This window comes from Mus caroli, chromosome 7 (assembly GCF_900094665.2).
Source record: "Mus caroli chromosome 7, CAROLI_EIJ_v1.1, whole genome shotgun sequence".
NCBI lineage: Eukaryota > Metazoa > Chordata > Mammalia > Rodentia > Muridae > Mus > Mus caroli.
Genome location: NC_034576.1, coordinates 103,549,075 through 103,564,694, shown reverse-complemented (window position 1 = coordinate 103,564,694; position 15,620 = coordinate 103,549,075). Strand labels below are relative to the sequence as shown.

Here is a 15,620-nt window from a genome sequence, read left to right as displayed (position 1 = left end):
TCCCAGCACTTGGGAGGCAGAGGCAGGCGGATTTCTGAATTCAAGGCCAGCCTGGTCTACAGAGTGAGTTCCAGGACAGCCAGAGCTATACAGAGAAACCCTGTCTCGAAAAAAACAAAAACAAACAAACAAACAAACAAAAAAAAAGTGTTACCTTAGAGCCACGTAGTTACAAAAGCAAAACTGTAGAGAATCCTTCCAGAAAATTCCATGAGCCAAAAAGAAGAAATGTTCCACATAGCAAGTTTAAAGCCAGTCAGGGATACATAGTGAAACCATGTCCTAAAAAAAAAAAAAAAATAAAAAAAAGAGTCCTCTCCCCTTTGGGCCGTGAGCTTGTTTAAATGTGCTCCTTATGACGCAGAGTGGGGTCTTAACCTACATACGTAGGCCTTAGTTTGTCCTTGCTCCTTGGAAACTGGTGCCACCAGGTAGAATTAAGTGCTGTTGCCTTGCCCCTCTGTCTGGACCTGGCTGCTGTCTGTGGGCTGACAGGGAGCTCCACAAGGCAGGCCCTCCCTCATCGGCTCAGGTTCAGCCCTGCCCTGTCCCGAGACAGGAACATTTGGCACCTTAGAGAATCAGGGACTCCAAGATCTGTGTCTTACCTGTCCTTGGTGCAGCTGAGACTGGCACCCAGTTGTCCTCCCTTGAGGGAAAGCCCTCCTCCCCCCGCCCCCCCCCACCAGCACCTACCACCAGCCAACCAGCAGGATTAGCCACCAGTGTGAACCCTGTCCTGAGCCAGGCTTCATTCTGCCAGGAGAGAGCCCCTAAGTCAGGCAGCAGGCACCTTCCATAAAAGCAGACTGCAGCTCAGTGCCAAGGGTGGGTCGATTGTGCTGGGAGGGATGTTCCTCATGGAGGAACGAACTGCACAGGCAGAGTCCCAGAAGCTACAATAACGTGTTCACTCCTACTACCAGGAAGGTCTGAGGCCTGCCTCGCTGGTTTAATGGGATTGGAGACCTGGTGATAGATTGTCTGGAAGTGAAAACAAATAACAACAACAAACAAATAAACAACAACAGCAGCAACATAAAAAAAAAAAAAAACCCAGGTCTTGTCTCAGCACGCATCTAGGCACATGTATTTGTATATATGTATGCATATATGTATATGTATATATTTATATATATTTATACACACACACACCTGCTCATTCAGTCACGTGTCATACATGCAACACGTACACATTTTGAGAAAGACAGAGAAGACCTGCCTGACCATTTCAAGTTAAATAGATAGAAGCCAGGACAGGGTGAAGTGGATGAGGGACACCTGAGCCTGCCTAACCTGCTTCCTCACCCACAGTTTTCCAAAGACGTCTTGGTGAACATCTATTCGGCCTATATTGATAACTTCCTCAATGCAAAGGATGCTGTGCGTGTAGCTAAGGAGGCCAGGCCAGCCTTTCTCAAGTTCTTGGAGGTACGTGGACTGGGGTAGGGGTGAAGCTAACCTCACGTCAGGCTAGCTCTGGGCATCCCAGGAGCTCTTGACCAAAAACACTGTGGTGCTCGCAAGTGTGTCAACCTCTGCCCTTGGGCTCACCTGGAGGGACTTGGCTAGGAGCGTGTCTCTTCCTGACGGGTCAGTCCTCATGTGAGAACTCCCTCCACTCTGCCTTTGGTTTCAGCAAAGCATGCGTGAGAACAAGGAAAAGCAGGCTCTGTCCGACCTCATGATCAAGCCTGTGCAGAGAATCCCACGCTATGAGCTTCTGGTGAAGGTAACCGCGGGCCTGGCTGGACAGGGAGGCCTGGGGGAGGAGGAGTATGTCTGTTCTCAGACTCCAGGCAGGAAAGAAAGTCCTCCTTGATGCCTCTACCATGGTCTCTCATGCTCCAGCAGTCAGTTCAATACCTCAGGGCAGCTAAGCAGGTCTCCATTCCCGCCCCAGGACCTTCTGAAGCACACACCGGAAGACCATCCAGACCACCCACTGCTGCTCGATGCTCAGCGCAACATCAAGGAGGTGGCTGAGCGCATCAACAAGGGTGTGCGGAGCGCTGAGGAGGCCGAGCGGCATGCCCGCGTGCTGCAGGAGATCGAAGCCCACATCGAGGGCATGGAGGATGTACGTGCCCCACCCTGCCGTGCCCCAACTTGTCCCTGTCTGTGTCTTCATCTGTCACCCGGATTGTGGCCATCCACGTCCAGGTCTGTGGTCAGCTTGCTTCTGTGACCACAGTGCCCCACCCTTCTGTGTCCTCCTCCTCCTCCTCCTCCTCTGTCTGACCTTGTGTCCCTGTCTGGCAGCCCAGTGATGCAAGCGAGGAAGGGTGTCGCTCTGGCTGACCTCGTTCATAGAGTGGTCAACCGATCACTGCAGGGTCAATGGACTAATAACTAGTTCTCTCCTACCCACCAGCTCCAGGCCCCCCTGCGGCGGTTCCTGAGGCAGGAGATGGTTATTGAAGTGGTAAGGGTTCTCCCATTGGCTGTTCCCCCAAGTACCTTCAACCCATCCAAGTTCACTCTCTGGCGCCTGCTGCCCTCTGGTTCCTGCTCCCCAACCACCACACAATGGGAGCCCTGCATGAATCCACATAAGTGGGGGAGAGCCCTCACCCCTCCCTTGGATTTGCTGTTCCTGGGGCACTAGGGTAATATAGGTCGGCCTCTAGACTGTGCACACTCAGCCTGAATGCCACTTTGGACCCTACAGAAGGCAATTGGAGGCAAGAAGGACCGATCCCTCTTCCTGTTCACAGACCTCATTGTCTGTACCACCCTGAAACGGAAGTCGGGCTCGCTAAGGCGCAGCTCCATGAGCCTGTGAGTGGCCAGGGTGGGGCTGGGTGGTGCAGGCAGGAGAGCCATTGATCTATTGTGGGCTCTACTCCCTGCCCCAGCCAGAGCACCCCATTGGCTACCCACAGGTACACAGCAGCCAGTGTCATTGATACAGCCAGCAAATACAAGATGCTGTGGAAGCTGCCACTGGAGGACACAGACATCATCAAGGGTGAGGCTGGCTGAGTCTGTCAGGGGTTCTGCTGTTGGCTTTCCCCTGAGTCTGACTGCCTGTCTGTTGGTTTGTCTGCTTTTGTGACTCATTTTTCATCCCATATGAGAGATTGGTTTTGAAGAACCGGGTTAGTTTCCATGCAAATCATCCTCTTAGTGCCCTAGCAAGTTCTCCAAGAGTTGGCCGTTCTGTGCCCTGTGGCTCTAAACCAGGCCCAGGCCCCTCCTCCTGGGCCTGTTTTTTTTCTGAAAGCCACCTGTTGACCTTGTTTCTGAGAGCTTGGGTCTGGAAGCTCTCCCATTTGCCAGACCCATCCCGTGCTCAGCTGAAGGCTGTGCAGTAAGGGAAGTGTGTCTGTCCAAGCTTGACCTTGGTTTATGTGTCTATGGCTTTCCTCTGTCCTCGCCAGGGGCGTCTCAAGCCACCAATCGGGAGACCATCCAAAAGGCCATCAGCCGCCTGGATGAGGACCTGGCAACCCTGGGCCAAATGAGCAAGCTCTCCGAGAGCCTCGGCTTCCCCCACCAGGTCTGTGCCCTGAGCTAAGGCAGTGCTGGCTGGGACTTCCCCTGACCTTGTCTGAGGGACAGACAGTCTTGGCTTTTGCCTGAGGGAGCAGTTGGTCCTGTCACTTATCTGAAGGGGAAAATTATAGTCTTGCTCCCACTTAAGGGAAGTGACAGGTCCGGGGTCTGAGGGAGGAGACATCTGAGGGGGAGAAAGGCCCATCCCTGTCTGTGGCAGGAGGAGGCTGCCTTCCACTGTCCCCTCGGTGCAGGTGCCCATGTGGTAAGACCTTGGCCTGAGGCCCGGGTTCTTTTCCCACAGAGTCTGGACGATGCACTGAGGGATCTCTCGGCCGCCATGCACCGGGACCTGTCAGAAAAGCAGGCGCTGTGCTACTCCCTGGCCTTCCCACCCACCAAGCTGGAGCTGTGCGCCACCCGGCCCGAGGGCACCGACTCCTACATCTTTGAGTTTCCCCACCCAGATGCCCGCCTGGGCTTCGAGCAGGCCTTTGATGAGGCCAAGAGGAAGCTGGGTGAGCCAGAGTTCATGCTGGTGTCTTCTCTCACAGTCCCTGTGCAGTCCTGACTGTAGAAGCCAGAACTCTCTGACCTGCCTTCCTGTCCTCCAGCGGCTGATAGGGAGGGTGGACTGAGACTCCCACAGTGAAACAGCAGGCTGGACATTTGCTCTGGCTCCTAGCTTCTTCCTGGGGGGAAGAAACTCCTGGACAGAGTCGTTTTGGAACAGGGACCCCAGCATACGCCTGAACCACCAAGACCTTCCTCTTCCTCAGTATAGACTCAGCTAAGTCCTGGAAAGTTATTAAGTCTACATCTTAGAGATCCAGGGCTACTTGTACAGAAAGGAAAACTGAGGCCAGACACAAACGAAGTAATCTATGACCTCTCATTCTAGCTGAGCTGGTACCCGGCCCTTCCTAGAGAGACTGGAATGGGGAGGGACGAGAGCCACTGTAAGGTGGGTGCTAAGCAGGGGTTCTCTCCTGCCCTGTCTCCTCTACTACAGCATCCAGTAAAAGCTGTCTAGACCCTGAGTTTCTGAAGGCCATTCCTATCATGAAGACTCGCAGTGGCATGCAGGTGTGTGTGTGCGTGTGGGCCATGTAGACACGTGTCTATTCAAAGCTACATGTGTATGAGGTTTTGTGCTGTGTACCATCTCACATATGTATTTTAAACATTGTGATTATTCCCCGTGTTTGAGTATATACACATGCACATTACATGTGTAATGTGTATGGCGTGTGCATATGTGCACAGGCTGTAGATTTGAAGTCTAGTTCATACACCTGTATGAGTTTTAATATCTAACCAGTAGTACCAGAGTCACATATTAATTAAACGGATACACTCATGGTCCTATTGGGAGTACATGTATGTGTACATACAGATTTGGGCGACTTTTCTATCAGGCATCGTGCATTTGACTGATGTATAGCATGGTATAGAGATGGATGCAAACCTGCCCCGCCCCTCTGTTCTGCCGGGGTCGGTCCTGACAGGATTCTATCATTCATCTTTCCCTGTCCACTGGGGTTTCCCACAGTTTTCGTGTGCTGCCCCCACCTTCAGCAGCTGCCCAGAGCCGGCGCCAGAGGTCTGGGTGTGCAACAGTGACGGCTACGTAGGTCAGGTGTGCCTGCTAAGCTTGAGGGCGGAACCAGATGTGGAGGCCTGCATCGCTGTTTGTTCTGCCCGCATTCTCTGTATCGGAGCGGTGCCAGGCCTGCAACCACGCTGCCCGCGGTAAGGCTCTGGTGGCGAACCTGCGATGCCACTAGCCTTTGGCCCAGTACACTGAATTGTTGACCCGGTGGCGACGGGCGGGGCTGGGAGGTGGGCTGTCCGTGGGCGGGGTCGGACTGGGGTGCTCTCTCGGGCGCCTCCTAGTGGCATCCCTTGTTCTTTTTCCCTTTGTCTCTAGAGAGCAGCCAGAGCCCTTGAGGAACCCCCCAGAGACCACACTGGAATCCACTGGGCCAGAGCTAGATGTCGAGGCCACAGCTGAGGAGGAGGCAGCGACGACGCTGGCTGAGCCAGGCCCTCAGCCTTGCCTGCACATTTCCATCTCAGGATCGGGCCTGGAGATGGAGCCAGGCCCTGCCAAGGGTGACCCCCAGCCCGAGTTGGTGCCCTTTGACAGCGACTCTGACGACGAATCTTCACCCAGCCCCTCCGGGACTCTACAGAGCCAAGCCAGCCAATCTACCATTTCCTCCAGCTTTGGCAGTGAGTGTGGGGTGGAGATTGAGAGGACAGCAAGTGAGGGGACACCAGAGGAGGCAAAGGCTGGAGTCGGTTCACTAGGTGTTAGCTTCTACCAAGTGGGGGATGGGAATATGAAGACTCAGACACATCGGAGTCCTGGGGACCTTCGAGTACAGTTAAGGAAGAAGGGTATTGGGTAGAGTGGCAGATGTGGCTGGACTTAAGATAGCCAGGCAAGGACTGGGAACCTGTAGTGAGTGCTGAGAGTGAGCAGGGGAAAGGCCTTAGCAGATACGGGGACCAGGGGTAGGAGCGATGTGGCCAGGAGGGACACTGAGGCCTAGAAAGATGCCGGATCTCTGCCCGGTAGAGGGGAATAGGGACAGAGATCTTTGTCCCTTCAGATGAAGAGACCCCAAGCTCCAAGGAAGCCACTGCAGAGACAACCAGCTCTGAGGAAGAGCAAGAGCCTGGCTTCCTGTCACTCTCTGGCTCCTTTGGGCCAGGTGGTCCCTGTGGCACCAGCCCGATGGATGGAAGAGCCCTTCGCCGCTCCAGCCGTGGCTCTTTCACAAGGGGCAGCCTTGAGGACCTGTTGAGTGTGGACCCTGAGGCCTACCAGAGTTCCGTGTGGCTGGGCACCGAGGATGGCTGGTAGGGGCAGGGGGAGTCCTAAAGCAAAAGTGAGGGCGTGGGGGTTGGGTCTAGTCTCGGGGGTCTTGCCAGCTGAGGGTACCAGAGGGCCTGAAACCCAAGAGAACCTGTGTCAGTACCTGGTGGAGGGGAGGTGGAGGCAGAGAGGGTGGAGCCAGGTGGAGGCATGACACCTGGGGCTGGGAGATCTGACCACTTGTCACAGACGCTCCCCTAACCCACAGTGTCCACGTCTACCAGTCCTCTGATAGCATCCGTGATCGCAGGAACAGCATGAAGCTCCAGCACGCTGCCTCCGTGACCTGCATCCTGTAAGGCCCCAGGTTGCCCTTGCCACCCAGAACCGTCTTAGCCAGCACATAGGCTGCCTCTGTTCCTCTGCCCCAGCTCTGCTGGCCCCCCTTTTCTGAGGAAGATGCAGAACAGAGGCCTGGGCCAAGGCCAGCTGTGCGTCTCCCAAACTCTTGGCAGGGGTGTGTCAGTGTGGCTTCTTGGCCTCAGGTTCCCCCAACGTTGAGAGTAGAGAATAAAAAAAAAGGGTGATCTTTTAGGCATAGAGCCATTGTGCCTGTGACTTCCTTGGCCCCGGGGTGCCCATTTCAGTCTGTGGGAAGCACCTCACTGTTTCCTTTTTCTCAGGTATCTGAATAACAAGGTGTTCGTGTCTTTGGCCAATGGAGAACTTGTAGTCTACCAAAGGGAAGCAGGTATGGTCCCCACACACCTGCCTTTACCCATTGGTGGTAGCTGAGCTCTCGTTTAGGTTAATGGGAACTTCTGAGCCACTGGCCTAGACATATATGAGGCTCTGGGCAATTCCTAACCCCCCCCCCCACTCCATCTTGTCTTATAAGCGGGAACATCCACATCTCTTCAGGGAAGACTGAGACTTCAATTCGGGACTGCACTAAGTTTTTGTTTTATGTTTTCTTTAACCCATTCCTTCCCCAGGGCGTTTCTGGGATCCCCAGAACTTCAAATCGATGACCCTGGGTTCTCAGGGGAGCCCCATTACCAAGATGGTGTCTGTGGGTGGACGGCTGTGGTGTGGCTGCCAGAACCGGGTCCTTGTCCTGAGCCCTGACACATTGCAGCTGGAGGTAGCAGGGCTGGGGGACAGAATGAGTGATTTGGGGGTGAGCTGGGGTCACAGGAGAGGGAGATAAGACCAGAGGGACAGAGAAGCATCTAGCTTAGGTGTTAGGACCTTTCACTGAGCCCTGTCTTATTTGTACTCTAGCTGGTGAGGAAGACAGTAAGTTCCTATAAACGTTAGAATTCCTCAGTTATGTTCCTGCTGTATCCTCTCAGTGCAGTATTAGGGTCCTTGTGACTCAGAGGGTCCTTGATGTTGGCATTGCTGTCAGCCCTGGTCCTTAGTCCTGCTTCGTAAACCAGAAGCTTGGACAGAACCTAGGGGCCACAGATTTCCTTGGGTTTCATTGAGTTGAAGGTTAAAGCCCGGGGCCAGGCCCTGGCTCTGCGACTATGTGACCATGGGCCTTCTTAGGGTGTGATCTTCCTCCTAGGCTGATAATTCCCCATCTATCCAGGGAGAGACCAGTGACTGGTCTAAAACCCCACATGAACTTTAGTCACTCAAATGTCATAGGGAAAGGGCACCCCTTTTAACTTCTGGAGGACTAAGTGGGCAAGCTTGGAAATTAATCAACCAGACCCAGGACCAAGACTGCCTCGGCTCTCAATCTGGGCAGGTATCTAGAGAACCAGTCTGTGGAGAGCTATATGTAGGATGGGCAAGGGCGGGGCCAGGCAGGAGGACCCTGGGCAGCTTTACCGACTACCACATGGTCTCTGCCCTCCTCCCCGACAGCACACATTCTACGTGGGGCAAGATTCCAGCCGAAGTGTGGCTTGCATGGTGGACTCCAGCCTGGGTGTGTGGGTGACCTTGAAAGGTAGTGCCCATGTATGTCTCTATCATCCGGACACCTTTGAGCAGCTGGCGGAGGTAGATGTCACCCCTCCTGTGCACAGGATGCTGGCAGGTACTGACCTCCCACTCCCATCCTGGGGGAGGCCTTGACACGGTCAGCCTACAGGCTCAAAGATGCTGCTCTCCCCTTCCCAGGCTCAGACGCCATCATCCGGCAGCACAAGGCAGCCTGCCTGAGGATCACAGCGCTGCTGGTGTGTGCGGAGCTGCTGTGGGTGGGCACTAGTGCCGGGGTCGTGCTGACTATACCCACCTCTCCAAGCACCGTCAGCTGCCCACGAGCACCTCTCAGCCCAGCTGGCCTGTGCCAGGGCCACACTGGCCATGTCCGCTTCCTGGCTGCTGTCCAGCTGCCTGAAGGCTTCAACCTTCTATGTTCAACCCCACCGCCTCCCCCAGACACAGGTGGGTCTGCATATTCCACTCCCATCCAGGGGCTCTGCCAGGGGAGGCTTTAGAAGGGTGGAAAGGCAGAGAGCTAGAAGTGAAGCCCCTTACAAGAAATAGGCTGCAGAGCCCTCAAATGAGACTGTGTGGGTGCTCTGTGTGTGTGTGCTGTGTGTGTGTGTGTGTGTGTGTGTGTGTGTGTGTGTGTGTGTGTGTGTATGTGTGTGTCCCCTGAGTGCATGCATGCATGTGTATGAAGTTGTTGTCCAGGGAAGTGTCATAGGGGTCAGGAAGTGAGCTATAAGCTAATCAGGGAGAGATATTCATGGAAAATATATTGTTGTGTGTGTTTCTTAAATGTATCAGGAAGTAAAGCGGAGCTAGAAATGAGGTACAGGGCAGGAAATGGGCTCAGGAAGTGATGTCAGAACAGGAAATAGAGCACCAGAAAAGAGGATAGAGAATCACACACACACACACACACACACACGACAGGAAGTAGGATTAGAAGGTGAAATAGGGAAATGAGGTACTTACTTCTCAGAGGTCACAATGCTTTTATAGGACAAGAAACCTTGTTGCCAAGTAGAAGTGACTGAGAATCAGGAGTCAGTAGAGCCTAACATGGGCCCTGTGTGGATCTAGAAAATAGCTGAGCCACGTTAACTGGGAAAGGGCATCGGGTGCAATTATGCATTACATAGCAACAGCTCATGTTCTGAGAGCTCTGTGTTTGGATGATTTCATTGCTGTGGGTGCATCATAGATCACTTACAGACATCTAGATGGTGTAAGCCCACAGGGCTGTGCCTTACAATATATATAAATGGCATAGCCTATTGCTCTTAGAGCCATGATGAGTAAAACACAAGAATAAGTCAAGGACATGAGAACAGCATGCAGTAAACCCGAGGCAGACAAGGCTGCTGCCACTAACCCTGCTTGCTGTTTACAGTTAAAATTTTTTTTTTTATTTTGAGACAAAGTTTCTCTGTGTTGGGTGTCTTGGAACTCACTCAGTAGACCAGGTTGGCCTTGAACCCAAGAGATCAACCTGCCTCTGCTCACAAGTGCTGGGAGCAAAGGTGTGTGCCACCACCACCTGATGGACTTTGTTCTTCTATGAAAGTAACCAGTGCTTTTAACTGCTGAGCCATCTCTCTAGATCCTCCTCCTCCTCTTCCTCCTCCTCTTCCTCCTCTTCCTTCTCTCTTCCTCCTTTTCCTCCTCCTGTTCATCTTCTTCCTCCTCCCCTCTCCTCCTCCTTCCTCTTTTCCTCCTCCTCCTCTTCCTCCTTTTCCTCCTCTTCCTTTTCTCTTCCTCCTCCTCCTCTTCCTCCTTTTCCTCCTCTTCCTTCTCTCTTCCTCCTCCTCCTCCTCCTCTTCCTCCTTTTCCTCCTCTTCCTTCTCTCTTCCTCCTTTTCCTCCTCCTCCTCCTTCTCCTCCTCCTCCTCCTCCTCCTCTAAAACTTGATCAGGGCCTCTGACTGAACCTGGATCTCATCCATTAGGCAAGGCTGAGTGGCCAGTGAGCCCCCAGACCTGTATCTGCCTCCCCAGTACTGGACTTACAGACACAATGCCCACTGCACTCCGGGCTTTGGATGGGTGCAGGGGATGTGAACTCAAGTCTTCAGGCTTGCCATGCAAACGCTTCACAGACTGAAGTGTCTCCAGCCACCCCACCCCAGCCTGTGCTTTCTAATCAGGCATGACATCAACTTTCTAGCCACTTTCCATCTTTATTATTGCTGCACATATAAGGTCATCTTTATATAACTACATAATGAATTTTGGCCAATGGGACTAAAAACCCCTTATCACCTAGGGACGTTGTGGCCATCTTACTGGCAATGAGTCACAATGTTCACGTGTCCAGGGCATTAACAGACCTACTGTGAGTCCATAAAACGTACATAAAAGTGTAGCACATTCACTTATGTGCAGAGCATATGTTATGTGTGCAGATCATATGTTACTGGCTTGTTTATTTTCTATTTATCTTTTCCGGGCTTTTGTTTTTGTTTGGGAATTGATCCAGAGCAGTGTACATGCAAAGACCTTTTCCTGCCCCATGAATGTGCTAAGCTTGTTTAGCTGTCTCCAGAGTATACACCTACTGCTCACATGAAGAAGGTTTATTAACCAGGTGATGTTGGCATATGCCTTTGCTCCCAGCACTCAGGAGGAATCGCTTGAGCTCGAGGCCAGCCTGGTCTACAGAGGGAGTTTAGGACAGTCAGGGCTACACAGAGAGACCCCATCTCAAAAAAAGAAAAAAAAGGCCAAAGTTCAGTTCCCAACACTCAAATCAGGTAGCTCTTCAGTACATACAAACACATACACACACACACGCAAACATAAAATAACTGTTAACAAATTCTATAATGATGATGATGTAGATCCATGCAACAAGCAGTGGTCACACACACCTTTAGTCCCAGCACTCAGGAGGCAGAAACTGGAGGATCTCTGGGACTTCAAGGCCAGCCTGGTCTACGGAGCAAGTTCCAGGGTAGCCAGAAACCCTGTCTGAAACCCCCACCACCACCACCAAAACAGTAGAAAGCTGAGGGCTGTGGCACAAAGCTTTAGTCCCAGCACTCACGAGTCGGAGGCAGGCAGAACTCTGCCAGCTCTAGGCCAGCCTGGTCCAAGGAGCAAGCTCCAGGCTAGCCTGGACTACATAGGGAGATCCTGTTTCAAAACAAACAAACAAAACCAGATTGATCAAGAACGACGTCCATCCAATGTAGACATCTGGCCACACACAGAGAAAGAGCACACACACACACACAGAGGCATAAGTGTGATTGCCAAGTAAGTAGACTTTTCTTTCAATATGGAAAATCTTGGTTAACAGGAAGTGGGGATCCCCCACAGGAAGTGTGTGTCTTATTATCTTCCTGGGATGTAGGATGTAGACGTTGTTCAAGCAATAATAGGACATGAAGCTACAAGTTGCCTCAGGTAAATGATCCTTGTCCTTGTTCCCCAGGCCCTGAGAAGCTGCCTTCCCTGGATCACCGGGACTCCCCTCGGCGCCGAGGCCCCACCTCAGCCAGGCCTAAAATGCTGGTCATCAGTGGTGGTGATGGCTCTGAGGACTTCCGACTCAGCAGCGGGAGTGGCGGCAGCAGCGAGACTGTGGGCCGAGATGACAGCACAAACCACCTACTCCTGTGGAGGGTGTGAGCCTGCCCTCTGTGGCCCAGGACTCACTTGTCCACCTGCCCTCAGCCTGCCTGTCTCCTCCCAGGCCACATGCAGACCTTGAGCAGAGTGTCCAAGCAGGGGCATACCATGCGGACTCTGTCTCATCTTTGTGGAAGCATCCCTGGTAGAAGGCCACCAGCAAGGCCAAGCGAGGCCTCTGGTACCCACTGACTACCCTAGCGCTCCCCTTTGGGAGCAGGGTGGAGATGTGGGGGCTGCCCAGGAACTGTCCCTGAAGCTTCTACCAAAGACACAGCCAGGCCTGGACCCCACAAGGCTGGGGAGGCCGTGTGCAATATGTGGAGAGCTCTCTGGGGCAGTGCGAAGGCTAAGGGGCGGCAACCCTTTCCTATGTACAGTATTTATGTTACTTTCTAGATGAATACTTTCCAAAGCACTTATTTATGCAGTGACCTGGGGCAGGACATGATGTGAGGAAAAGACAGGAAGAAAAAAGCCTGTTCCTGCCTGAGAGGCCACCCTGGAGCCCTAACCAAGTTGTCCTGGAAGGACCAATGCCCATGTGTTACACACACGCACACAGACACACACACAGACACAGACACACACAACACACTCACATTCACTCTGCATGTTCAGGGCACTAAGACACTGTCCCTTAACATAAGCTCCAGCCCTCCCTGATGGCGCTGCCATCCTAATTCAGCTAAGCTCACTGGGGAGCTTCCAGGGGTTAGCATTTCCAAGGTGACATCTGAGGTTCCCCAATGTGGGAACAGTGGTAGGTCTGGGACCGGGCTTTCTCAGGTAAGAGAAAAGGGCCTTCAGTCCTCACAGCTGGCTCAAGCCCCAGCCTCTGCCTCCCCATGTCTCATGCACTGGCACAATGGTCACCTTGTGGGGACCTATGAGTCCCCTTTCTCTGACCACTGAATCAAGTCCCTCTCTAAACACCCACGCTGCCAAGGGCAGCCCCTTCAGGAAGGATACCCCACCCCCACCCCCAGAGTTGAGGGGCTAGACATAACCTTTTTAACTGAGAAGGCCGTCCCTCACCGCCAGGCTGCAGGGAGCCACCCTGACCCTCAGCCCCTTGCTTCAGCTACAACTCCAAAGGTCTGGTTTCAGATAGGGTTTGTTTGTTCTGTTTGATTTTGTTTTTCTCTGGGGTGGGTGGGTCATTGTGGTCTTAGATGATGTTTCTCTTCCTACCAAACAGCCTTGTGTTAACTCTCCTCAGATGATGAAATTTAAAGAGTCAATAAATAGAAACACTAAATGATGGCTCCCCAGGGCCTTGGGCCATCATGGCCTCCTGCCAGCTGTCTCCCCAAGGACGAGGGCTCCCTGACTCTGGCTCAATTGGGCCAAAGGGAGGAGATAAAGAAGTCCTGGGGTGATGGGGTTGACACTGAACCTGTGTTGTCACGGGCAGACTGCGCGTGTCTGGGCTTCAGTCTCCTTAGAAGAACCAAGGAGTTCTGAATGTTAGAATTCCTTACAATCATATGCGAATCAATAGTGTGTCAGTCTAGAGCTCCCGAGTCCGGCTAGGTTTGGGCTTGGAAGTCTGACCCAGGGTCGTAGAGTTCCTATCTAAGGCTCCTGTGGAGCAGAACTACCACACAAGTCGGGCTGATTCTGGTCCAAAGAGATGTGTCATTACACTAGACTGCAAAGAGATGTGTCATTACACTAGACTGCAAAGGGTTTAAGTGCCCAGCAACATGGGGCTGCTCTCTAGGGGCCAAGAGCCCCCCCACACCATGGTGTCCCCATGGAACTTAGTGGCCCTCACAGCAGAGGTCAGGTTGTACCAAATCTCTGCTTAGGTCAGCCCAAATGACTCACTTAAAAAGTCACTTTCCTGGACTGGGACAATAATAGTTTAGTGGTTAAGAGCACGGACTGCTCTTCAAGAGGACCCAGGTTCAGTCCCCAGCAGCTCACAGCCATCTATAACTCCAATCGCAAGGGAATCAAATGCCCTCTTCTGGCCTCCAGGGATACGGCATGCATGTGGCCACAAACCTCCATGCAGGCAAAACACCCATACACACAAAATACTACATTTTCAGTAAGAGAAAGTCTGTTTTTGCACCGAACAGATAGTTCCGTTGACAGACTGTATGCTTGGCGTGTGGGAAAACTGAAGCAGGGTATTCTTGAGTTCAAAACCAGCTTAGAGAAGTTATGATGATCTGTGCCTATAATCTTAGTGCTTGAGAGTCACTGGCCCACACCCAGCCTGGTCTACCAAGCATGTTCTAGGTCAGCCAGTGCTGCATGGTGAGACCCCTTCCCCATTTCAAAACAAAATGGTTCTACATGGCAAGACACACACACAAAGGGAGAAAGTGTAGGTGTGTGCTTTTATTAACTCGCGTGCATCCCTCAGGGGTCTGCTGGGTCTTCAACACCACAGGACATGTAAAGGACATCTTGCTAGCAGCATTTTCGTGAGGAGATGGTTGTGCCCGTGTGGAATTCAGGATGAAATGGAAGGAACACGGGCTTTGCATGGAACGGCTTCTCTTTGGAATCTTGTCTGATAGCAGCCATGTGACCAGGCCAAGTTATTTTCTTCTCAGTAATGGGGTCTGATAACTTCTTTTCCCCTACAGGATGGTCGGCTAGTGCATGTAGTTCTTGAAATGCAAAGAGGTCCATTTCTGGCCCTTAAATCTAAAGGGTGCCTGCGTCTGGAGACCTGAGCTGGTGGTCAGAGCCCAGTGATCTACATGTTGAAGGCCCACCTCAGGCTCCTCCCCACTGCCACTAGTCCAGTTATTTGCATTTCTGACAGTGGCTGCCACCTTTAGTGCTTCAGTCATTTCTGCTACTACAGGATTTCTGCCTCAACAGAGGCCCAAAGCAGGCTTCACTTTCAGGACTAGAGACATAGGGCTGGGTCTGTGCCATCCTCACTGGGAATAGGGCTGGCACATTGCAGAACCACTGAGAAGACAGCCTGCCAGGGCATGGGCTGGCCTGAGGACAGGTGCCCATCTGGGTCAGGCACTCAGCATGAGTAAGGCGGTCCTGAAGGAACAGGCCTCAGGCTCATCCCCAAGGGAGTCTCCTGGGAAAATTACAACCTGGGCTGTTCATTATAGTTCTCCAGGGGCACAGGCTCACCAAAGGCCAATTAAATTAAAACCTTAGCTAGGACCCAGGTAGCAGTATGTTTATTGGGAGCCACTGATATATAGCACTTACATGAGGAAGTACACAGTATACAGTTCAGTATAGAACAGCCAAGAGGCATCCATCACCCCAACAGCTCTCCTTATACTCATGGCCACCCAGGCTTGAGACACTGGGGTGTGGTCTTCCCAGACAGCATAGAGAACTGCCTTAAAGTGCACGACTGGGTGAGAGGAAGCAGGACCAGGGTTTGGTGTGAAGCAGGAATATGCAAGGAGGGGTGTAAGATGCAAGGAGGGCCACAAGAGCCTGATGTGAACGGTCTGTTGTACAGATAGAATGAGAGATGGCTGAAGGAGCTTGGATGAATGCTCTGAGGGCAGGGCATGTTCTCTGCTTCATCCCTAAGCCTACTTGCTGTAGCAAGCATCATACAGTAAGTGCTCAATAAATGTTGAATTCATGTTTAATGAAATAAACATTGGAGAATCCAGGTGAGACACAGCTGTGTGTCTTTTTTGCTTTTTGAAACAGTGTCTGTAGCTGAGGGTGACCTTGAACTTCTGATCCTCCTGCCTTGAACGCTGG

General features: G+C 52.4%; 1 protein-coding gene across 1 annotated transcript in view; it reads left to right on the top strand.

Moving 5' to 3' along the window:
- The window catches only part of Arhgef17 (Rho guanine nucleotide exchange factor 17), a 56,220-nt gene extending 43,056 nt beyond the window's left edge, over nt 1-13,164 (top strand). Inside the window, exons 4-21 of the mRNA XM_021167774.2 lie at nt 1,315-1,431; nt 1,640-1,732; nt 1,904-2,080; nt 2,375-2,425; nt 2,672-2,781; nt 2,886-2,971; nt 3,384-3,502; nt 3,803-4,016; nt 4,511-4,584; nt 5,051-5,250; nt 5,429-5,733; nt 6,117-6,366; nt 6,591-6,677; nt 7,006-7,073; nt 7,318-7,466; nt 8,201-8,375; nt 8,459-8,728; nt 11,707-13,164. Coding sequence (XP_021023433.1) covers nt 1,315-1,431; nt 1,640-1,732; nt 1,904-2,080; nt 2,375-2,425; nt 2,672-2,781; nt 2,886-2,971; nt 3,384-3,502; nt 3,803-4,016; nt 4,511-4,584; nt 5,051-5,250; nt 5,429-5,733; nt 6,117-6,366; nt 6,591-6,677; nt 7,006-7,073; nt 7,318-7,466; nt 8,201-8,375; nt 8,459-8,728; nt 11,707-11,903 — 2,742 coding nt within the window. The 3' untranslated portion in view covers nt 11,904-13,164. The remainder of the gene's footprint in view (nt 1-1,314; nt 1,432-1,639; nt 1,733-1,903; nt 2,081-2,374; nt 2,426-2,671; nt 2,782-2,885; nt 2,972-3,383; nt 3,503-3,802; nt 4,017-4,510; nt 4,585-5,050; nt 5,251-5,428; nt 5,734-6,116; nt 6,367-6,590; nt 6,678-7,005; nt 7,074-7,317; nt 7,467-8,200; nt 8,376-8,458; nt 8,729-11,706) is intronic.
- The last annotated feature ends 2,456 nt before the right edge of the window (nt 13,165-15,620 follow it).